The following is a 23,302-nucleotide window of genomic DNA, read 5'->3' on the forward strand; positions in this document are numbered from 1 at the left end:
GTGTGTAGGTTCAACGACAGTACAGTTGCTTCTATGTTTTGGTCATACGATTGGTCTCCACTTTATAGCCTTTGTTCTTTGGTTTTTAAAGCAACTTTGTGATGCATATGGATTGGAAGCTGAGTAGATTAGACGAACATTGACGATTGATCACATCTGTTACAAATCAAAGATTCGTGTGGAGATATCTATAGAGAAGATTGATATTTAATTAGGACATCTAAGACCTTTCTAATTCAAACTTTTATTCTGCATGATCGGCTTCTTCACGAACTGAACAATCTGCATTTTTACTTTCAAATCTGTGGATCTCTTTCGTGATTATCTATATGTATATAACTTCATATATATATATATATAGAACAACAGAAGCTTGTAAATGTGAAGAGCGATATTGTACACATATGGCACAAATTAAATGGTAGACGCCAAATTGAATAAATATTAATTGTACGAGTACAGCAGATATTGTCAATTATATATCTAGTATTTTCGCCATTCTCCGGCCCAGATCTTGAGGTAGACGAAGCAAATATGAGGGAGGCAGGGGCAGGCAATTCACTCCTTATTCAAGAGTAGAATACTATCAAAATATATATGTTCAAAATACTTGTTTATGATGGTTGAAATAGATCAGGATAAAACAAGTGTAACCTAATTAATTGTTCAATCATATACCTCCTAGCTGCTAGTGGCAAACAATTTCTCTAACCCAAAAAAACTCTTGCCAGACAAAATATAAATATTTGATGTACATAACTAACTGTCTGCTACTTTAAAAAAATAACGATAAATTTGAGGCTGCCTCTGTACATGTAAGTCTGAACAGATGCGATATTTAAGATATGTGTGTGTGTGTTACGGATCTGGATTCTCTTCTCCCATTGTCTCTCCCGTCCCATCTTATTTGAACACTCATGATTAAACCACGTCAACATCTTATATTGGTTTCTTTATAGAAAGAAAAGACAAAGCAGAGTGAAGAGGAGGGGAGGGGAGGTGATATGGAGGGAAGAGAATCCTACTCCGTGTGTTACTATTATCTGCAAGTGCATTTATGTTCAATGGGAAGAACTAAAGCTAACAGCTACTTGTTATATCTGGTCGAGCTAGTACTGCAATGGGAGCTAGGGTTGAGCTAGTTTAGCCTCACTAATTAACCCTAAAAAGGGTGGGATCGAAATATTAACTATATATACTTGTGAACATGGATTATATTCTCCATCAAATATTTGTTTGAGCTTCTGACAAAGACATTTAGCTGAAGAATTAAAGAACAATTAAAGTCTGATTAAGTTGTCATTCTCCATCAAAAGAAGGGGCTATATTATAATTCTCAGCCCCACAAAGTTCACATCAGACGAAAAAGGGGAATGTGAGATCAGAGAGCATGGGCGAGCTTAACTTTTCTTTTAGCCTGCTCTTTCGCCTTTTAGCTAGCCTTCCAGCAAGCATGCATGCCCACCAATCTCACAAACTACACTAATTCAATTTATTTATTTCTTCAAAGTTCCAACTATTTATTTCTTCTTTAAAGCTTTTCTTCTTTATCAAGAGCTTTTTCTTTCCCCTCTTTCTTTCACTTGCTTGTCACCTTTTTTTTCAACTAATTTCCTACTCTCACTATCTTCCAAGATTCATTTCGCTAAAGCTGCTTCTGCATCTGGTTTACAATAGAAATTTCAATTATTATTTTCACTTTCATGGTTCTTCAAAGATTCGTACATCTTAATAATTCGTTTCCTTTGAAAAAAAAAAAAATATTCGGGCCTTATGAATGTGCAACTAATGGTTGCATACATTATATGCATCAATTAGTATTTTCATCCAAATAACTATAATAAACACAATTCCAAAAAAAAAAAATGATTCAAACTTGCTCTGCCCTTATTAGGTAGTACTTGTTGATCTTTCAATCATGCATTCAAATGAGAATCCAACTAATCAACATTTCATATTTTTTGTGCCATAGGATATATAAATGTTATACAATTTGTTATGAAAACATGATGTCGCTGTGGTAGTATAGTAGTATCTCAAACTAATCACGCTTTATGTGTGAAAATTAAAACACATAACAATATATGATTAGTTTGAATTTGAAATATACTACTTGGGGTATGATATCCACATACTTTTTTTTTACTTCTCACACACCCTTCTAATTTTCGGTCATCGGATTGAATGAATTGAAGAAGATCAACGGATAGAAATTAACAAAGGGTGTGTGAGAAATAAAAAGGGGTGTGTGGATAGCACACCCCTACTACTATAGTGGTGTCCTCTCATGAAAGTTTTTCTCTAAAATATACACACACACATATTGTTTTATAAATATTCAGAAATTTAATAATTTTGGTAATCATTTTCTCATCAACCCTAGGAATCATTCTCCAGCTTGAGGAAGATAATGCACATATGGGAAAAGAAAAGCCACCGCCACGAGCTATGGTAAAACAAATTAACCAAACTATTGAACTTAGCTTCGGTTGAAAGGTCTCTTCTCTACTTTCTTTAATGCATGTGCAGAGTAAAGTTAATTATAATCTCATCTGAAAAAGAACTGAGGGAAACAAACTTCCTCAGTGGGTAACGATGTGGACTTCAATTTGAAATGATAACAAGTCGCTCCTTCTTATACAGTCATTCAAATCCATTGTATCTCATTCATAGATATAATTCACATCACAAGAGGTTTGTAGACCAAGTAATTAAGAGCATTCGTCCTTGCATCTGAAATATCGAACTCCAACTTTCCCCAATACGATTTTGTATGTGCAAATATAATTTCCTAGTAAGCATACCAAAAAAACTGAATGCTCTATCTGCCTAGACCCCTCGTCGACGCATTATTTAATCCAAATTATCTCCAAACAAAATGTCCCATAACCTACAAAAAAAGCAAAGTTGTTATGATTAATAACTTTAGGGTTAGTGTCCATCACCATCATTAATTAAACTAAGTAGAGATAACAGGTCTCTTTGGAGTCCTTGCTAGTCAACGCCAGGGTCACGCACTCACTAGGTCTGTGGCACGTACCCTGTTGCCTTATAATATAACCCTGGCTACTTTATCGTAAACTTTTCCAAATATATCAATATTTTTTGTCTAATTACTTTAGTATAATTGGCACGTACACATAACACTGTGTGTTTAATTAGTTTCACTGTATTGTTCAATGCTTAGTGGAACGAATATTAGAACCTTCTTAATTCAATCCCAATCACTAGTCATCGTAGCCGTACGTCAGCCTCGCGTTTCATTAAACAGTACAAATCTTTTGTACTCAAAATCTTTTATGGCCTCTCTATGTCATATTGAGTAACACGTGTCATTTTGACTTAATTTATCTTTAATTTTTTTTATTTTTTTATTGAAGTGATAAGTTAAAGAGATAACATTGTTAAGTAAAATTTAAATGAATGATCTAGTGTCAACAAATAAGATAAGTTACAGAGAAGGCATAGAGGGTTTTGGGTGAGATTTGATTGATTCTCTACATTAAACTAGACCTATATATATGTGTGTGTGTGTATGTGTGTGTGTGTGTGTGTATATATATATATATTTTTTTTTTTTTTTGTCAAAGAAACTAGACCTATATATAATTATTGAAATTACTGCGAAACCCAAAAGGGTTCGATAAGCAATCTTTTCAAGAATTTTCTTAGTCTGGTTTACTAGCTGTGAAGAGATTCTAAGGTCGTATGTAACTGTAGTAAAATTAAATCATATACAGAACTTGAAAGATGCTAAAAGAACTTTAGTAGCTCCAAACAAGAACACATTGGATTGGGAAATAAAGTCTCTCTTGACATGAAGGTAAACATCAAATACACACACATGCACACACACGCACACATATAAATAAAGTTCATGAAAATGTTGTTTTTTCTTTCCTTTCCCTTCATAAAAGAATAAGATACATGATGATAATACTTTATTTTCACTTTTATATATAGGAAATATTCATTAGATAAAATTTAACCTTACATCAAAGACGTCTATAAGATATGAAGGGTACTAACAAACACATTATAATTCAAAACCAAGTGCATACAATTCACAATATTAAAACTTTAAACTAACACTAAACATTAACTGCGCCACCACGAATTGAAGCTACATCCCCATAAAACGCACTGTATCTCACTACGAGGAAACTGTGGAGCAATTGACAAGTATTTTGACACATATAATATACAACACTTGCATGTTTAGACACCTTATAGCAAGCTAGAGATTAATTAAGAAGTTGTAATAATTAGATATTTTTTCGCTCTCTTTAATTTCCTACCAATTGTTTACCATGATCATTATTTGGTGATGCTTTTCCACTCGATTATAGAATGAACTTTTCAAGAAAATATGTGGCAAAAACCCTAAAAAGGAGGGTCTAAAGTTGCAGGATTTAAAGGTGTGTCTTGAGAAGATGACAAATAACTGGAACAGAAGAATATATGCTTGTCAAAACTTAAGGCCATGAAATCCAACACTAAGGGGCCATCACTTTTATTTTAATTTTTTGTCATTTGCTTTCTATGCCCACTGAACCCTAAATAATATTTCGTTATTAATCTATGCGAGTCCTCATCTTCCTAGCTAGCTAGATTTTGGTTTTCAGCCACAAATCTCTGTAATTGAAGGTGATTTTTGCTACCGACCGTTAAGTAGAGGTGGTAAATTAGTTATTGGATTGTTAATGGGTATCCATTAAAACCTGGTTAATTTGATATCACCGTAACTTAGAGGTGAGATTGGTAATTGTGATGACGGTGTAAGATGAAATCAAACTAAATGGGTCTTAATGAAGGTACCAAATTAGTTGATTTGCCACCTTTATCGTTAGAGGTGAGGTATTCTCTGTTAATTTGAAAACTTCAAGTATGTTTAATTTGACATTAAAAAAATTAATGATGAATCTCTCACTTGCTTGACTTAAGCTCGATATAACCAATTTATCACGAACGAATCTCTTATGACTTTGGCCCCTTTTGCATCCACTATACCTAATGACATTCCAAATGGTTTTAACTTAATTAATTTGGTACTCACTAACATGTTCTTTCAATGGCTATATTCAATTGCCATATAAGAACATGCCAAGTGATCAGTGCCCATGCTTTTTTCAAAGGCTTCAAATAAATCAAGAAAAATATGTCGCACATGTGTACGAATGAACCTTGACATCTGCAAAAGAGAAAGTAAACATTAAGTGATTACACCCATAATTATTAATGAAGAATCAAGAGATATAAATAAACGTGTGCATAAGAAAAGAAAAAAAATACAATAATCATTTATTCATCAAATAAAAGATCTATCATTCAATTATTCGTGATGATAGAATGAGCTCACTTTGTCCAGTTTATAAGACTATCTCCAACAATGGCTAAAAGCCAAATTTTCCCATTTATTCCCCCCCCCCATGCGAGTGGACTCACTGGCACTTGGGCCAGTCTAGGCCCGCCCACAAGCCAATGTGCCCCACGCGGTGTGCTTGCAAGGGTTTCCCGACAGGGTGGGCCCCGCTATCAGGCCGTGTGTCGGCCACCCAATTATTCCCAACGGCTATAATTCACATCCAAGGGCTGGGCTTTAAGGACCGTTGGTTGATCCAATAGTCCAGATTCAAAATTCATTTTTTTTTAATATGTTATTTTAAAATACATTGAATCAAACGGCCGAGATCAAATATAATCAAATCTAATGATAAAAAACAAAAAAGATCTAACGGCCCAAATTTAAATCCAACGGCTAAAATAATTAAAAAAAATATTTAACTCAAAATTCACCCAAAAACTCTATAAATACCTATGTATTTGTGCAAACATCCACACAAAACTCAATCTTCTTTATCACACTGCACAAATGAACGTCTCGTGACAGAACCACGATGGCTAGATTCGTCATGGTGCTCAGATTGCATAAACGAGTTTACAAGTTCATCTTTGGCGTTGAACAATTATGCATCCTCAATTTCAATCTTTGCTTGGTATTGTGCCATCTGCATTGCTATACTACGCCTTCTTCTATCACCCATTGATGAGATATTGAGGATTTTTAGGAAACAAAAACTTTTTGAAATTTGAAAGATTGGTGAATATAGAGGATGATTGAAGGTTGTGTGATCAACTAATATTGGACATATGTTTATATAGAGGATGATTGATGAAAGTTGAACGATTGGTGAACCTTGAAAGTTTGGTGTTGAACGGTTGGTGAAAGTTAAAAGTTTGGTGTTGAATGGTTGGTGAATTGAAAATTTGGTGTTGAACGGTTGGTGAATTGAAAGTTAGCCCAGGGTTGAAAGATTGGTGAAAGTTGAAGGTTTGCTTTGTGGAAAATTTAGGAATTTTTCAATATTTATCGGAATTTAAATATTTTTAGATTAAAATGTTCATAAAATTAATTTACGATAGTCTACATATTTATTTATTTTTAAATTTGATTTAAGAAAAAAAAAAGCCTAAGTTCATTATTTAATAATCTCCGGCTAAAATTTTAGGTCATAAGACTCTCTCCAATCCTGGGCTAAAAGCCAAATTAACCCATCTATTCCTCCCCCCACCCCCCCCCCCCCCCCCAAAAAAAAAAAACCCCAACCCAATCCAAGCCAAATGCCAAAGTAAGGCCAAATTCCCCCTAAGAATTAGCCCAGAAACGTGTGGACTTGCCCAAGCCCAGCCCACTCTCTCCCCAGTCACTCGCCCCACGCGGGCGTTAGCCTTCAGCGCCCGACAGGGTGGGACCCACTGTTAGGGTCGCTGTCGGAAGCAATTATGAGCCCAACGGCTCTTTTGTTCATCGGATGGTTAGCATTATTGGATCGTTGGTTGATCCAACGGTCCAGATTCAAATTTTTTTTTTAAATGTTATTTTAAAATACATTGAATCCAACGACTGAGATCGAATATAATCAAATCTAACGGTAAAAAAAAAAAAAAATGATCTAACGCCCCAAATATAAATCCAACAGCTAAAATAATTAAAAAAAGAAATTATTTAACTCAAAATTCACCAAAAAACTCTATAAATACCTATGTATTTGTTCAAACATCCATACAAAACTCAATTTTCTCTTACAAATCTTCCAATTTATCTTTCTACCATTTCTTTCCATTTCCAAATTGTTCAACATGGCTTGCTTTGTGGAAAGATTTAATGATTTTTCAATATTTATCCAAATTTAAATATTTTAGATTAAAATGTTCATAAAATTAATTTACGATAGTCTACATAATTTTCTTTTTTTAAAAAAAAAGTTAATTTAAGAAAAAAAAATTGGCCTAAGTTCATTCTTTAATAATCCCGGGCTAATATTTTAGGCCAGAAGGGTTGGAGCAGAAAATGTGTTTTTGGGCTAAAAGCTAAATTTTCCGGGCTAAAAAATTTGGCTTTTAGCCCAAGGGTTAGAGATGGTCTAAGAGTTGGAGCAGAAAAACTGTGTTCTGGGCTAAAAGCTAAAATTTCCGAGCTAAAAAATTTGACTTTTAGCCTAATAGTTGGAGATGGTCTAAGAGATTTTTCAATGTGTCTGAAACGCGAAGGTGGTACGCCATATTTTATTACACAAGTGGAGAGAAGTTTTTTTTTAAGTGTTCATCTACTTATATAATGACATGGCGTATGTACCCGTTTTTCAGGCACACTGGTAAATATCTCTCATTTGATTGTCACGTAGTTAGTTATGTTGGCCTTTTGCATTTTTTAAGTATGAGTAATGATACGACACTTAGTACCACGGTCCAATCGTATCTTCTTCTAAGTGATAGGTCTTAGGTTCGATTCTTGTCAAACGCGAATTTGAACCTTATTATTGCTGACTCATTGTGAGGCTAAGCCCACTCCCTCCTCTTAGTGTAGATAATATTGTTTGTAAAAAAAAATATATGAGTAATGATACGCCTACTACATTTTATATGGATTTGGATCCCATCTGGATCCAAATTGTGGGGATCCTAGGGATCCTCACATTTTAGCCATTAATCGTGTATCGTATAGTCAGAAATCATTTGACTTTTTCTTTCATTTAAAATTACACACAAATAGTACCTGACAAAAACTAACTGCACAATGTACGATGAACGACTAGGATGTGGGGATCCCTAGGATCCCCACAAAGTGGATCTAGAGATGATCCTCTTCCATTTTATATACCACATTTGTACAACATCTCTAATAGAGGTAGGGCCCACCAACACATGTGGGTCCTGTCTCTATTTGAAAATGGTACAAATTTTGTAGGAAAAATGTGATAAGAGTAACCATTTTGTTTAAGCATCCTAAAAAAGAAGTAACTCTAATTCGAAAAAGTAAAAAAAAAAAAAGTATAAATTGATGAGAAATGACTTGGTGTTATTTAGGATGAACTGTCAATTTAGTCCCTGAATTATCACTGGATTATAAAAATCTACCAAATACATCCCTAATATTAGATTTGAAGCTACCATATTCAATTTTTCGCCAATTTAAGTTATTTTACTTGCATGCGATACACATTAGATGGTATATAGATAAATTTCCACAAAGAAATAGTGTATGAAGTTAACTTTGGAGGATAGATTAGACATTAGATTTGCAACCTATATGAAATGTTAAGGGTTTATATGTGAGAAAATGACGATATTACATTCTAAAATATGTCAAGTGACTTAAGTTGATGAAAAATTGGATAAAATAGCTTTAAATATAATGCTAAGGATGAAATTAACAGTTCTAATGAATGTAGGGACTTATTTTATCAAAAAAAAAAAATTCAGCGGCTGAATTTTCACTAACATGATAGTTGAGAGACTAAATCGGCACTTTACCTTTGTTTCAAAACTAAAATGGGCCAAACTTTAAAGGACCGATCAGCCTGTTATTCTCTCTTGCAGAAGGCCCAATAATTAGCTAACCTTTGAAGCCCAACTTCTGGTTAATCCCTCACATTTATTTATTTTTGTTATTTACAAGAGAGAAGATCCACTGTATTATTAAAGCATCAGACAGATAATGTACCTGAATTTCATACATCAGATGAGGCAGAAAATTTGCTGTATTTAGATGTATACTGCAAGATTTTAATAACTAGAATAACCCTCTACTTAAATACATACACAATTTTTCGACGAAAAAAAAGAAGTTTACTTACAGAATTAGAAGAATCGAGTTTCTAACCGAAGTACACTCTGATACACAAAGGAAGATGCCTGTAACGGCATAAAAAAACTCACAACCTTTGTTTCTTCGTTGCGGATGCATTTTGTAGCTCTACTCCATTTTCAAGCTCACTCACTATCCAGGCTTCAGGATCTATCTCATCATCTATGGCATGAACTGACTTCTTATTTACAACTTTATCGCGCCTTCTCCTCTTTATAGCATCTCTAATCCGATCAACATCAATCTTACTACCGTTGGTCTGAGCAGAAACAGTCCTGCATTTTGAGTTCTGATCATCCAATTCCACTTTTATTGGTTTAATCTCGGCCCCACTACCCTCGTCAATACCACTTGGCTTTCTAGGCAGAGTTTCAGATGCAGAAGCAATCTTGCATTTTGAGTTCTGATCATCCAATTCTTCTTTTGTTGGTTTAATCTCGTCCCCACCACCCTCGTCAATACCACTTGGCTTTCTAGGCAGTGTTTCAGATGCAACAACTCTTCCATTCTCGGGCGGTAGAGCTTTTTTTCCGCCTGGCCCCATCATCCGCTGAATGACCTCTGAGAAAGTGCATATAAGTTATAGACATTTTAAAACAAAGGAAAACATATACGATTCCAAGTACTGATGTATGAATAGAATGGAAGTACCAAGAGAGAGGGAAATCTAACACTATCCAACAACCATGTGTACTTGTTGATGAAATACAATAAAACGCATTAATCAAAATACGAACCATACGTAAAGCATACTACGTGAGGATATCAGCAAATGAATTTAATACACACGTCAAAGATCATGATTCATGAATCCATATAATAGAAGGATAAAAACCAAGTAAGGACTTGTAACGCACCATTTAATTGCTTTGGTGAAACATCGAACTCCAGCCACCAAACTTTTCCCTGTTGTGTAGGTAGTTTCACTTTTTGAACTTTGGCAGCAAGAGCCACTGAACCAGCTGCAATATAATGGGGCTTGTACTGCAAGCACAGTGATGTGCGAAGGCTGCACATACATGATACATTCATATAAAAGACCAATTATGGAAACAACAAACGTAATATCCAATTATGCTTCAGCACTAAAACACACACACACAAAGCTCCTATAAGGAATTAAACAATGCTCACCAGTCATTAACAAAATTCAATGCCACCTGAGCAAGGTCGGGGAGAATATTTAAACTCTTTAAAGCTGCAACGAGTGACGTGTATGCAAGCTGAATGTCAAGATCAAAACCAATTGTTGCCAGAACAAGTCTCTCCCCAACCACAATCAATTCCTTTTGCTTATTGAAAACTTCCTAAATGCAGAAGGTTGAAGATAAGCAACCATCATTACAAGGATATGTATAATGCCGTAAAAGGGGTGTGTCTACATACTCTTTGTTTGATACTTTGTAAGGCAGAAGAATCTAAACTGTGCACCATCTCGAACGCCACAACAACAACATCCTTCAAAAAGCGTGGCGTTTCTCGTACTTTGCAAGCCAGAAAGAAGCTTGAAGTTGCAATTGTCTGTGAAATGTATACAACCATATTGTTAAACAGAAGGTCCAGATAACATAAAACAGAAAATCTTTAGCAAGGCAAATAAATAGACAAGAATAGTAACTAAATCCAAAACTAATTAGACCCCTAGCCTGGCTAGAGGGCCAATTAATCTTGAAGACACTTGTAGATGCTCCTGCATCAATATCTTACTAAATTTCATTAAAAATCATTCACAGACAAAATTTTTACCTGCCAATCATTCTTAGCATGAGATTGACGCATGTAAAACCGGTGGCACAACACCATTGCACATGCTATTGTCGTCTGAGACCTGAACGATACGTAGTAGTAATCACTTTTACTATTGATTATTATCTTCTGCGGAATTGCAATAAATGATTAATAAGATGCAGGATATGAACAGAAAAGGGAGATGATAGAAAGCAAAAATCTTCCCCCCAAAGTAATTTATTAATCGCATTTAAAGGGTCTTGGTGGAACCTCACGAAATACAAAAGTATTGAGTAGAAGAAAATATCTATATCTTCTTAACGATGGCTAAAAAGGTTGAAGGTTTGAACCAATCAATTATGGCAACATTAAAAAGTTTGGAGAATGCTAAAGATAATGGGACACAAAAGAAGAACTTAACAGTCTTAAGGGGGCCGACTTATCTCAAGACAATAAGCAAATAGAGAACTTCATAGTTAGCTCAATATATAGCCAGATTAATTAACGTGACATAGAAAGAACATGCCTTCAACATTACGGAAGTTTATTTTCTTGTTATTTGAGGCTGATAGGCATGTAAGCAAAAACAATGTTCAAGCTAAGAGAGAATACAGCACAGTTTGTAGAGTTATCTAAGATATAGCCAGTACAAAAACCGAAAAGAGATGCAGAGAACAGAAGACTATTCTATAGGATTCAACAAGTTAAAACATGCCGTATAGTAAGACAACCACAAGATACTATCAATACAAAAATCAACTGAACTTACACTTTAAGCTTCATCCCAATCGCTTGAAGAAACGAGCAATACGAACTCCGCAACTGTGACTCTTTCTTCAGGCTGATGCCATCCCTCCGAGATGGAGAATAATCTTCTATCTCCTCTCTCGTAAAATACCACTTACGCATAGAGCACTGGGGTTCCTCTGGTTCCGGGATGCAGATGCCAGTTGAAGTTTCCGCAACCCCTGGTTCAGCAGGATTCCCGGGCACCCCTCTAGCCATTGTCACCTTTTAATCATAAATTCATAACGCCACAGCACACCAAAATTAAACTCGCAACACGACACGGATGAACCAACATTGGTTTTTAGCATCTCAATCACAACACGGATTAATCAACCTATAAAATAAACCAGGTGAACATTTACTTAAGCAATCTCCACCTAACTACAATTAACTACAAAATTTTAAAAATTAATTACAATTATTTTTTCAATTAAGCACAAAAATTCAAACCAAAACCCAGTTATAATTTCAATTTACAGTTTCACCCAAAAACAAAAGATATAAAATTGAAGATTTTCAAGCCAAAATAGTGATTAAATCACAGTAAAGATTATATCTTTACAGGAAAAACAGTATCCAGAAACAATGCAAATTAAAAAAAGAAAAAAGAAAATCTGAAAGATCAAACACTAACCGAATCCTTCTCGTACCTCTCGCAGTAGGAGGTTCCTAGGTTTCCCGGGTGTTTGATGAAAACGAGGAAACAGTGACGGCGAAAAGAGGCAAGATTGAGACGACGGCGGACAGCTCACTGCGGCGTCGGTGTGCGTTAGCAAAGGAGGAAATCGGAAACCCTAGAAGGCTAGAATTGCTAAGTCCGCTACCGTTAACTAATTCGGTCTGCGTTGACTTGCTTCCTTCGAAAGCACGCATCGCGCGTCCATCCACGCGCTTAGCTGGCACGTGGTTTGAACCATCCGCGGACTTCGGTCTTGCGAAGTCAAGGTGTTCGGTTGTGCCTATGGTTTGGTATCCTACACCTTCTTGATACGACATGTCGCTTGACAAAAACTGGGCTCAGGCCTCAACGAAGCACTTGCTATTGGGCCTCCAACTTTTCTGGGTCTTGGGCCTCTAGACTAAAACTTACGTGGAGGGGAGTGCTAACTTGGTATTTGGAATTTGAGAAATTCTAAGGGACTATCTCAAAAGTGGGGCTCTCCATAGATTCTCTTCGGTTTCATGTTTTTGCCTTAATGTTTCATAATATTGACACGATAATTGAAGTAAAATCAGGTGTCAGAGAGTCCATGAAGATTTCTACTTTTTAGAGAGCCTCCTTAACATTTGGCTTGGATTTTTTCACTTTTACAAATCACACGTGTCATTTTTTTAAAAACACCTTTAATGCTTTTGATTAGGAATTAATGTTAAAAAAAAAAAAAAAAAACTCGAGAGGCAATAAACGTCTTGTTTTTTTGTATAAAAGAAGTAAAAATGACCAAAATACAAAAGTTAATGCAAAGTTGATAGCATTTCTCATATGTGAATATGTGAACTGAAGACACAACAATGAGAAACTTTTTAGTGAGACAATTACGATGTAGTGTGAAGTTAAACAATTCATGTTATAATAATGGTGGATAACACAGTACTGGGAAACTTATAATATATTGCTTATATAAATTTTTGCTATGATTTAAATAAGTTCATACATGTGTTATAACAAAAGTAAATTAATAATCCTACATAACGTAACGAAAATCAATTTAGTAATCAGCACCGACTCAATTATTATCAATGTGACAATGTCATTTCATGTTGTTATGTCACCTCACAACCATTGCACACTCATTACTACAACCCACCTCCACTACTACATGAAAAGTTTTGAATTAGGATTTGAAGTTTTGGTTTGTACCAAACGGGTTGAAAGTTATTAAATGTAACTGTTTTTAATGGATGGATACGATTCAAGCTTTATATATAATTGGGTGATAATTCTTTAATTATATAACAAACGAAGTGCACCTAAAAGCAAACAACTATCGTTTTTCAAAAGGTGAACCTAATAATAAAGGGAAAATGATTATCATCCTTGGGAGTGCAAGGCTAGAAGAATTGAAGTGAAGATAGTCAGAAAAAATATGCATATATTATAGGGTTTTTATTTCTCAAATAGTTTCTAAAATTGACTTAATTAACTCATCATTTTGATCTCTTAATTTGAAATTGATCAATTTCGTCCTTAAATTGACCAAACATATCAATTTGGTCCCTACCTATATTTTATAAGGGTGGTACATGAGCACTTCAAAAATAGTGTGTAATACATTTTTGGAGTGCAACAACACTCGTTAAGCCTATAATCATATTAGGGAGCTGTTCTTCACACTCATTTTTTAACCTCTCATACATCCTCCTTAGTTTTAGCGATTAGATTTAACTACAAATCATAAACAATTGACAAAATTAAACAACGATATGTAAAAGGAAATAAAGTTTGTGTTCAACATTTTTCTAATATGTACTTGTACCATTAAAATAACAAAAGAAAGCAAATAACAACTATAAAACTTGGACTTAAATGGACAATATATATAATGTGTGTGCATGCTTTTAAAGTGTCACGTTTGGATCCTAGATTTGTTTTCATGTGGGTCTATAAAGATTACTTTGCAACCTAGTAGTGCCCTAGTGGCCTCGAGTAATCATTACTAACTTATATGTTTATTATGTGCCGTCTTCATATTTGATAAAATACATCAAATTACCCACTACATTTTGCTACTTGTGGAGCATCGTCTTAAAAATATTGGCAAAAAAAGCATTGTGTTCAATATATTATATATGTAATGTAACATTTCTACATATATATGGTTTCGGTCAGGGACATATGTTTTTTAAGCACATTTTGAAGGTCCATTCCGTAATGTACATATATCAAGGGTCGATACTGTCTATATTTTACTACAGTATTCATAGATCATGCAAAAAATTCGATAAATCCAAAATTATTAAGACATTTATTTGTTGTGAAGAAAATGGACGAATCTGATTTTACAAAGAAACACTGAACTTAATCCAACATACGTATGGTTTTAAATTTGGGTAATTTTTAGTAGACATGATCTTTGAAGTAAGGCATAAAGATAGACGGTTTGTTTGTTAAAATACATTATAGAGCAGACCTAAAAAATATGTGTCAAAATATGTATTGATAATGTGTGTCCGTGAATCCTAGCTAACCAAATATATATGAGTTTTTGGATGGTGGTGGACGTATATTATATCTTCCAAGAGTACGATTGTAAGCGTGGAAATTGACATATATTTGATCAATTGTTTTAAATCATATCTTGTGCAAAATAGGTGAAGTGCGTACACTTCAGTTCAGATTCCTCCAAAAAGATAACATGCACCGATCTAACCGATGGGGTAGATAAGATGAGTTGAGATCGATCTTTGTCAGCACACTCGAACAAAGATTACGTTCACACCACCAACAATTACTTTATGAATAAATTAAAGTGAAAGGTAAGGCTTTATTTGTGAATTGATAATTTGTTGCTATTTATAGTATTAGCTAGGGAAGTGTTAAGTGTTAACTCTTACCTGCGTTTTCAACTCTTAACCTAATCTTATTTATGGAGCCACACACACCGTTCAGGCAAACTTTCGATGTAGGGCATTTTTTCATATCTTCACAGTTCTTAGCCTGCCTTTGAGAAGTAGTTAATTAACTATTCATAAGAACGTAAGATGCTTATCGTTCACTTATATTTTCATTTCTCAGTTCTGGGGTGCATGCTTAAAGCAAACATTTTAATCGCTTTAGTTTGGAATAAAGGTGATGCAATTTGGGAGCAAATCATGATTTGGACGGCTTGGATTCTCATTATGTATTTCCCATAAACATATATATATATATATATATATACACACACACACATATCACTTCACCTTAATGTAACTATATGCTACTTTATATTAAGTTATCTTTAGAACACGCATGCTAAATAATAGAGGCCTCCATAGACCAAAAAACAAAGGAGATACCTTATTCTCTTAAGGATTGATGAGAAATTGAATGATCGAGCTATTGGAGGAGTGTCACGAGTCCCATTTTATTTTTAAGATAAAAAAACTTTATTGGAAGAGATGGTATATGTATGCGTATGATTAATTTCCTAACATCTTTGCCTCTGAAATTTTTTATATGATCGTAATGAAAAATTAAGTGGACCTAATTATGATGTTCCTATAGTGTATGATGCCCTTAGTATAGCATAGCTTGTGAATTGACAAGAAAAAGATTTAGTGCTAATTTGCAGTGGAAATTAAAGTAAAACGAGATTGGCAACCAAATGATGAAACTTTGATTTGTCTTTACACGTCGTAACACATGGAATTTTGTAATGGCCATCACTTTTCCCACTACCAATTAATATTGTTGAACTTAATGTTGGATTTAAGATACTTAAGTAAACCTTATATAAACTTAATTGTGTTTGAGATGTGTCGCCATGTGGAAAAAAAAAGTACACAACCTATCAAATCTTATCACATGAGAAAAAAAGATATAGACAAAAAAAAATGATATACACTTCGTTATGTGCAAGTTCGATCATCTTCGTCATGCACGTGTTGCATGGTATCATACTGTAAGCTTAAATATGTTTCATGCTTATCTATGCACTACTGCTCCTTATTCACGTACTAATGTGAAGTTCTATATAAGGTTGTGATTGTAATGCTCAATGCTTCTAGAATCCTACCCACTAACGGATTTAAGAAACCCTAATGAACTTATAACTAGAATACTTTAGCTCATAGAATTACTTCCTTACAAAAATCACTTATTGCCTTAGTAATTAAAACCAGTCATCCTATTAATTGATGCACATGAAATAACTTACCAAATAAAACTCCAACTCTTCCCAAATATAAATAGGGTTATTATACAAAATGGTCTTTGAGATTTGCATGATCAATAGAAATGGTCCATGAGATTGAAAATCAATAGAAATGGTCCCTGATTTTGGTCATTCAGTTAAAAACGATTTTGGGCAATTTTCAAAGCTTTGTAACTCAATTGTTTCTTAATCAAATTCAACCCATAATATATCAAAATGAAGATAGAAAAGTGTAGAATAAGATTATACCATTTGGAAGCCCAATGATTGCCAGAGATGGCCGAAAAATAGGCTGAAAGGTGACTGGTTCGAGGGAAAACTGGCCGGAAACTGGGTAAACTTCTTCAATACTCAACCAAATCGAGTGATTCAAAGACAAAAATAATACTTATTGACGAGACGAAGAGAATGGTACCTTTTTCGAATGCTAAATTGCCGTGGTTTGGTCAGATAACAGCTCGAAAGTGGCTAACCATTTTTGAGCATTTTTTCGGCCAAACCACGGCGAGTTAGTAGTAAAGAAAGATACCATTCTCTTCATCTCATCGAGAAGTATGATTTTCATTTTTGAATCACTCGATTTCATTGAGTATTGAGTTACGAAGCTTTGAAAATTGCCCAAAGAGTTTTTAACAGAATGACCAAAATGTGGATGATGGACAATCTCAAAGACCATTTCTATTGATTTTGAATCTCAGAGACCATTTTGTATAATAACCCAATATAAATATCTAAACCAATTAGGGTTGGGCTATGGAGTTTAATTTCAACAGATAAACACACACACACACACACATATATATATATACAGTTCTAATAGCATTTGATATGGTCGCACAAACCAAAACACACTCAAACAAATTAAAAACTTGTCAGTCAGTTTACAAAACTCCAACTCTAGTCTTTCTCGAATATATATAAATATCTAAACCAATTAGGGTTGGGCTATGGAGTTTATATATATATATATAGTTCGAATAGCATTTGATATGGTCGCACAAACCAAAACACACTCAAACAAATTAAAAACTTGTCAGTCAGTTTACAATTAATTATCAATACTCATTTTACAGTAGTGAGCTGCTCCCATTATTATAATCATACATGATACATTGGCTGAGACTCGAGGATAAAAAAATTAAATGAACAAACAAAAATTCTCATTAATCCTCAACCAAATATCTAATATTCCATTGGATCTTCGGCATGGAATCCATTAGCACGATGATCTCCATTTCTTTCTTCAGCAGATGAAAATTCTGTCATGTAATATTCAAATTTCTCAACCAAGCTTTCGGGCACGGACACGAGAACTCTCACAGCATCCAAATCTCCAACAACAGGTAAAAACAAGCAGTAAACATCACTCGTTAGAGGCCCCATATGCAATGGCTTCCCTTCTCCGAAATCCAAATCCTCTAACCCTAACTTCGCCCACTGCGATATAACCAAACTCGCGCACAGATCAGTCTTCAATGTTTTCTCCTCCAATAAGTCAACCATCGACCTTACATACTCATCATTAAGATCTTGTTTGGCCTGTTGAACCAACTTAACACCGTGCCGCAAGTTAGCACCGACAAGATCCTTCACGGTGGTTTCGGCGCATGCTAGCACGAACCCGTTGCCGTAGTAGCCCTGAGGGATCTGAGGGTTTAACATTTTTCGTATGTTCATGGAGAAGAGGAGCTTGATGTTAAGAGACGGTGGCAGATTCAATGATCTAATCCAGGAGCGCCACGTATGAGATGCCAGGGTTTCGAAAGTGGTGCACTTTAGCGAGGGTGCGCATCGTCTCTTGAGGTGAAGGATGTCGGAGTGGGAGAAGGTTAAGGATGTGGGGACAAGCGGCTGCGATTGGAGCAGCCTCATTATGTCCACGTGGCCGTTGTTGCTTGTTAGGGTAAATTGAGGATGACGGAAGGTTGCCACTGGAGGACTCCGGGATTTTAACACGTGGCGAGAGTGGATCGGTTGGATTGGTGGATCGAGATCTGGCTTGGCTGTTATGTGGGCCCACGCGTGTAAGAACTGGGATGTGCCAATGCCGTCGCATAAACAGTGATTGATTGCGGTACACATGATCATTCCACCACAACGGAGACTTGTAACCTACAAAATTGGAATTTCATTTATATAAAAAATACGGAGTTTTGTATACATGAAAATAAAAATGGTAAAATGTTTACCTTTTGAACTATCATACTATTTGAAATTAACTCCCTGAATTATTTGTTTGGTAAGTTAAGGACCTAAATTTTCAAAAATCACAAATTTACCTCAAGTTGTTGGATTCCATCCAATTTTGCCTGTCACACCCCTCACAATTATCTTTCTTTTACGTAATAAACAACTTTCGTAGATGTAAATTAGGTAGCTTAGTCATGGTAGTGTGTATGTCTCTCCTTCCACAAGTCGAATCCTCTTTTTCATAATTTAGTGCAAGTTCTTTTAGAGTCTTATCAAAAAAGTAATAAACAAATGTTAAATTGAAAAAGGACTAAGGGTGCAAAGTGATAAATTTGTGCAAAAACGTTTTGGTGAACAAAAAAACATAAAGAAAACATTGGATGCAAATGAAAGCACTAAAAAAAAGAAAAAAAAAAAAAAAAAAAAAAAAGCACGAAATGAAATTCACCAAACCCTAAAGGTGAAATCTATCGTCTCAGGCTAGGTAGTATGATGAGATGAGAAGGGGTCACTCACACAACTTGGGAGTCTTGGGTCATCATTATCTTCGGAGCAACATGGATGAATGACATGGGGCACTCCACCTCTTCTTTAACGTTTAGTTCAAAAGAAAAAGGATGACTACTACTAAATACCTATCCTATTTCCTATATGATGGACATGAGCTAACTTTCCTTCGCTTCTATTTTATTGATAAAGATCTTTTATAAAGGAGAGGTGACGGTTTTCTTTTGTTACTTTGAAGAGAATCGAACACTAAGTTTATTATACTCACGAGATTCTAAATTTTTTTTTCTTCACTTAATTAGGACTAGAATTTTTACCAAAGATTTAGATTGAAATTTTTGAAAAGGTTGGCGTCACATTAACGGAAAGACAAAAGTAACCCTGTTTCTGGTGGACCAAGGGTAGATATTGGCCACATTTCATTTTCCGATATTTTTGGTTCTGTTGGGTGAAAAAGCGACTTGTCTGTCTTGAGCGTAGGACCATGCAGTGGAACTTTGTTTCCTCTATTTCCTCAGATAAGTGATTGAAAAGGAAAGTCCATATGGCAGAAAAAACCTTGGAAGTGTGTGTGTGTGTATGCACATATTGGTATGTTATAGTTTACCTATGTAAGTGAAGAAATTTTTCAGGGTGATCAGTATATCAGGTGGTACATTACGTGCTATTATACAAATAATAGGATGTGTGTGTTAAAATGTTAATAACTTAAAAAATTAAATTTCTCATAATTTATATAAAAACATGTGATGTGCCCCCGTGTTTTGGTCACAATAAATTTTTTTTCTTATAAGTGGTAATTCCACAAGATATTGGAGCACCAAGGGCAGTTGAGAAAATGCCAAACTTCCCATATTTAACGTCAAAAGTATTTTTAAAATTTTAATTTCAAGCGGTATTACTATTTTATATATTAATCTAAGAAAATAAAAAAAATGTGAACCTTAGAGAAAAATTTAGAACTCGTTTAGGATTACTTTTAAAATGGCTGAAAGTGCATGTGGAGAAAACATTTTTGGAGCCAAACCTTAGTAAAAATACAAGTTAATCTTGTAAAAGCACTTCAAGTGTTTTAATTTGGACTCAAAAACATTTTTTCTAAAAACGTTTTACGTGATTTTCAAAGCAACTTCCAAACGAATTACTATTCACCAAGACAATATACTTACAAAGTTAATTTGTTTCATTAGAAGATTTTGTTTTGTTTTTTTTTTTTCCATGGGAAATTTACAAGTTCGATTAAGAAAAAAGAAAGGAGAAAAAAAATATACGGAATCGGACTGACCTGAATAACAAGAGGAGGAATATCCAAGAAACTGAGAGTTTCCACCCTGTACAAGAGTTTCCTCCAAGACCTGTTTGGCCTGCTGGAAAGTTTAAGAAAATCCTGAGCAGTGATGTCCATGAAAGCCTCGGCAAATACAGCACCTTCTCCATTGCAGTCAACCTCGAGCTTCTGGTCATGGTCAGCGTTGCTTCTCAACCTCCCAGCCAATGGATAGTAGCCAACAAGGACGTTAGAGAGGGCATGTTTTAGGGTTTCTAAGTTGACAGATTTCTTGAAAAGGTAGAGATATTTGATGGAGAATCTGAGAAACTTTTGGTCGTCGAGATTTGAGAGGTGGATGCAATGCTTTGGGGTGGGGGAGTTTGGGCCGATTAATATTGGTTGATTTGGGTAGTAACAATCTGGAAGTTGTTCTTGAGATTTTAACATCTTGCTTATTTGCAGTAGTTGCTGATGGCTCTGGAGAGAGAGAGAGAGAGAGAGAGAGAGAGAGAGAGAGAGAGATAATCGAGAGACAAGGCAAGTGAGAGGGGAGCTAGGTAGCTAAGTAGTAGAGTGGAGAAACAATATCTACGGTTGGATATGAGGGATGGTACGATGAGATTCCTTTGTGGGGTAAGGCTAGCAAGAGGGCGTGTGTATTAGGGGTTACAATATGCCCCCACTTCTCCATTATTATTAAAAAGTCATTGGCAAAGTTGTTAATTGCAAATTACTGCCTATTCATGTGCAAAACCTTACGTGTAACCGTGATTATATCGCTTTTTCAGTCTCATCACGTAATTAGGTTATGTGATGAGATAGATGTCTAGTGAAGATATATCATGTTACATGACATAATCTCACAATAATGCATGAAAGTTTTTGTTGGTGACGTTGTAAGTTTTGCTCTTTTAGCCTACGTACTGTCCTCTTGATAAGTGCGTAATAACTATTTCCGAGTCCTAATAACTTTCTATTTAAATACCAAGCATTTCTTAAGTAATTTGAGGTCCCATGTCTTTAGATATTTGTTAGCACTAATTATGGGATTATAGTCATACTTTAGACCAGTACTACTTGCAAAGCTCTTTTAGTCTAGTTATTAGTCATTATATGTCAGTTAGGTAAGCTATAACTCTTTCTCAATTTTTACCTATGCTTTGTTTAATATAAAATTTAATTTTGACCATGATTATTGCTTTTGACCGCAATAGCAAACAGAAACTGACTTAATTTGTGTTGATGTATGAATTCACTCAAATTAAAACAAGACGATTTTCACTCTTATGTTCCCAACTAGGAATTTTATTTTACTCAAAATCAATATATTCATTTGAAATGGTGACAACAAACGTTGCAAGTGTCCATGGAAATTATTACAACATAATATTCTTATTTTTCGAGAGAATTTTCAACATGCTTGGAATACAGATGGTACACCACGTTTCGTCGTACAAATGGAGGGACAGTTGCAAAGCAAAAGCTTCGTCGTACAAATGGAGGGACAGTTGCAAAACAAAAGCTTTCTCTATTTATATAATGACTTGTGGTGTAACATCTAGGATTATTATACAAATGGACTGGTCTGGGCACATGGAAAATTTTCTCCTTTTTTTGACTCTTTGTAATAATTAAGCCAAGCTTAGATTAATATTGGATGTTTCGACATAAATTAAACAAATTAATTAACATTAGATTGATGGCACTGAGCAAAAGGAAAAGGGATGAAGGAAAAAGAGATGACAATGGATTGGCCATCATTCAATATTTGTCCCAAACCAAAGGCAGACCTTTTAAAGGAAAACAAAGACGCCAACCCTTGAACTTGCCAAGATGGAAAGGATCAAATTTTGCCTTTTAACCTTTCACTTCCATTTTATATATTTCCTGATGAGGTAAAAGTAAAACGTGTTGGAAAATAATAAGTTTAGGAATTGAGTCTCAGTCCGTTAGAATTAGGCTTTTATTTAGAGATTAGAGTTTAGTTAATTATAAATATGATGCTTATGTTCTCTTGTGAATAAATAGGTCACAATATATGGCTCGTTTGGATGTGCTTTTAAAATTACTAAAAGTACTTTTAGAAAAATATTGTTTGGTTTCAAAAGCACTTAAAGTGCTTCCTTGCTTCTTCCAGAAAGCACTTTAAGTGTTTTTCCAGAATTTACTTGCATTTTTACTAAGAATTGGTTTAAAAAACATTTTCACCAAAAACGTTTTCAATCATTTCAAAAGCACATCCAAATGAACTCATAGTCTCTAAGTGTAGCTGTCTCAGTACTCAAGTGCTTGGACCATTTATCAGAGCTATGAATTTAAAGAGAAACCTCGGTAAAGCTACATAATTAGGATTACTTTCACATTGATTGAAATGATAGTTAATTTAAGTGAAATTAAAAGCAAAAAAATCTATATTTTGTGAAAGATGTCAAAACAACGTTGTAATCGTTTGAATGGCAAAGAATACTCTAGGAGAATATTATTTTACCTAGAAGAAGAGGGGGGCGAGCTGGATTTGGATTTGGGAAATAGACAATCTCATATTGTTCTTCCTGTTTGGTGGTTGTGGGGCTGCATCATCAGCTACCAGGGTGTCAGTCATGACTTGGATGCCACGTGCTTCGGGAAATGAGAAAAATAGGGAAAATGATCCTGTCGCCGGATCCTTTTCTTAGGATTCCGGAGAATTCCGTGATTATGATCATTCATCGTATATTGTGAGGTCATAAATCATTTTAAATTTAAGGGAATTGTTATTAGCACTCCAAAAATCTCATTTGACACTCCAAACTTTCCATAATTAGAAAGAAAAAT

General features: G+C 34.8%; 2 protein-coding genes and 1 long non-coding RNA gene across 6 annotated transcripts; all 3 read right to left on the reverse strand.

The window, feature by feature from the left end:
• Positions 1 to 3,878: 3,878 nt before the first annotated feature.
• Positions 3,879 to 6,130, reverse strand: LOC148695363 (uncharacterized). The gene is made up of 2 exons (XR_015965694.1): positions 5,816 to 6,130; positions 3,879 to 5,191 (listed from the first exon to the last, which is right to left on the reverse strand). It is a non-coding gene; the product is annotated as an uncharacterized LOC148695363 (long non-coding RNA).
• Positions 6,131 to 9,023: 2,893 nt separating this feature from the next.
• LOC137718356 (cyclin-T1-3) lies at positions 9,024 to 12,497 on the reverse strand. Of its 4 annotated transcripts, none has more exons than XM_068457890.2 (7): positions 12,316 to 12,497; positions 11,646 to 11,887; positions 10,895 to 10,976; positions 10,535 to 10,669; positions 10,283 to 10,455; positions 10,006 to 10,157; positions 9,024 to 9,709 (listed from the first exon to the last, which is right to left on the reverse strand). In XM_068457890.2, the coding sequence occupies exons 2-7, from the start codon at positions 11,879 to 11,881 to the stop codon at positions 9,216 to 9,218; spliced, it is 1,272 nt and encodes a 423-aa protein (XP_068313991.1). In that variant the 5' UTR covers positions 11,882 to 11,887; positions 12,316 to 12,497; the 3' UTR covers positions 9,024 to 9,215. The 4 variants fall into 4 exon arrangements, with proteins under 4 accessions (XP_068313991.1, XP_068313988.1, XP_068313990.1 ...); XM_068457887.2 differs by having other exon boundaries at positions 11,646 to 11,999; XM_068457889.2 differs by having other exon boundaries at positions 12,300 to 12,497.
• Positions 12,498 to 17,543: 5,046 nt separating this feature from the next.
• On the reverse strand, positions 17,544 to 21,021 carry LOC137716762 (alcohol acyltransferase 9-like). The gene is made up of 2 exons (XM_068456144.2): positions 20,504 to 21,021; positions 17,544 to 18,633 (listed from the first exon to the last, which is right to left on the reverse strand). Exons 1-2 carry the CDS (start codon positions 20,933 to 20,935, stop codon positions 17,704 to 17,706), a joined length of 1,362 nt encoding a protein of 453 aa, XP_068312245.2. The 5' UTR covers positions 20,936 to 21,021; the 3' UTR covers positions 17,544 to 17,703.
• Positions 21,022 to 23,302: the final 2,281 nt, after the last annotated feature.

This window comes from Pyrus communis, chromosome 8 (genome assembly GCF_041283825.1).
Source record: "Pyrus communis isolate YQ-2024b chromosome 8, ASM4128382v1, whole genome shotgun sequence".
NCBI classification, from domain to species: Eukaryota; Viridiplantae; Streptophyta; class Magnoliopsida; order Rosales; family Rosaceae; genus Pyrus; species Pyrus communis.

Excerpts from the sequence above, each read along its gene's own strand:
- LOC137716762 (XM_068456144.2), bottom strand. The coding sequence starts at position 20,935 with ATGTTAAAATCTCAAGAACAACTTCCAGATTGTTACTACCCAAATCAA. Across the intron at positions 18,634-20,503 it reads TTCCTCCTCTTGTTATTCAG|GTTACAAGTCTCCGTTGTGG; the intron begins GTCAGTCCGATT and ends CCAATTTTGTAG.
- LOC137718356 (XM_068457890.2), bottom strand. The coding sequence starts at position 11,881 with ATGGCTAGAGGGGTGCCCGGGAATCCTGCTGAACCAGGGGTTGCGGAA. Across the intron at positions 10,670-10,894 it reads ATGCTAAGAATGATTGGCAG|ACAATTGCAACTTCAAGCTT; the intron begins GTAAAAATTTTG and ends TACATTTCACAG. Across the intron at positions 10,158-10,282 it reads TTGAATTTTGTTAATGACTG|CCTTCGCACATCACTGTGCT; the intron begins GTGAGCATTGTT and ends ATGTATGTGCAG.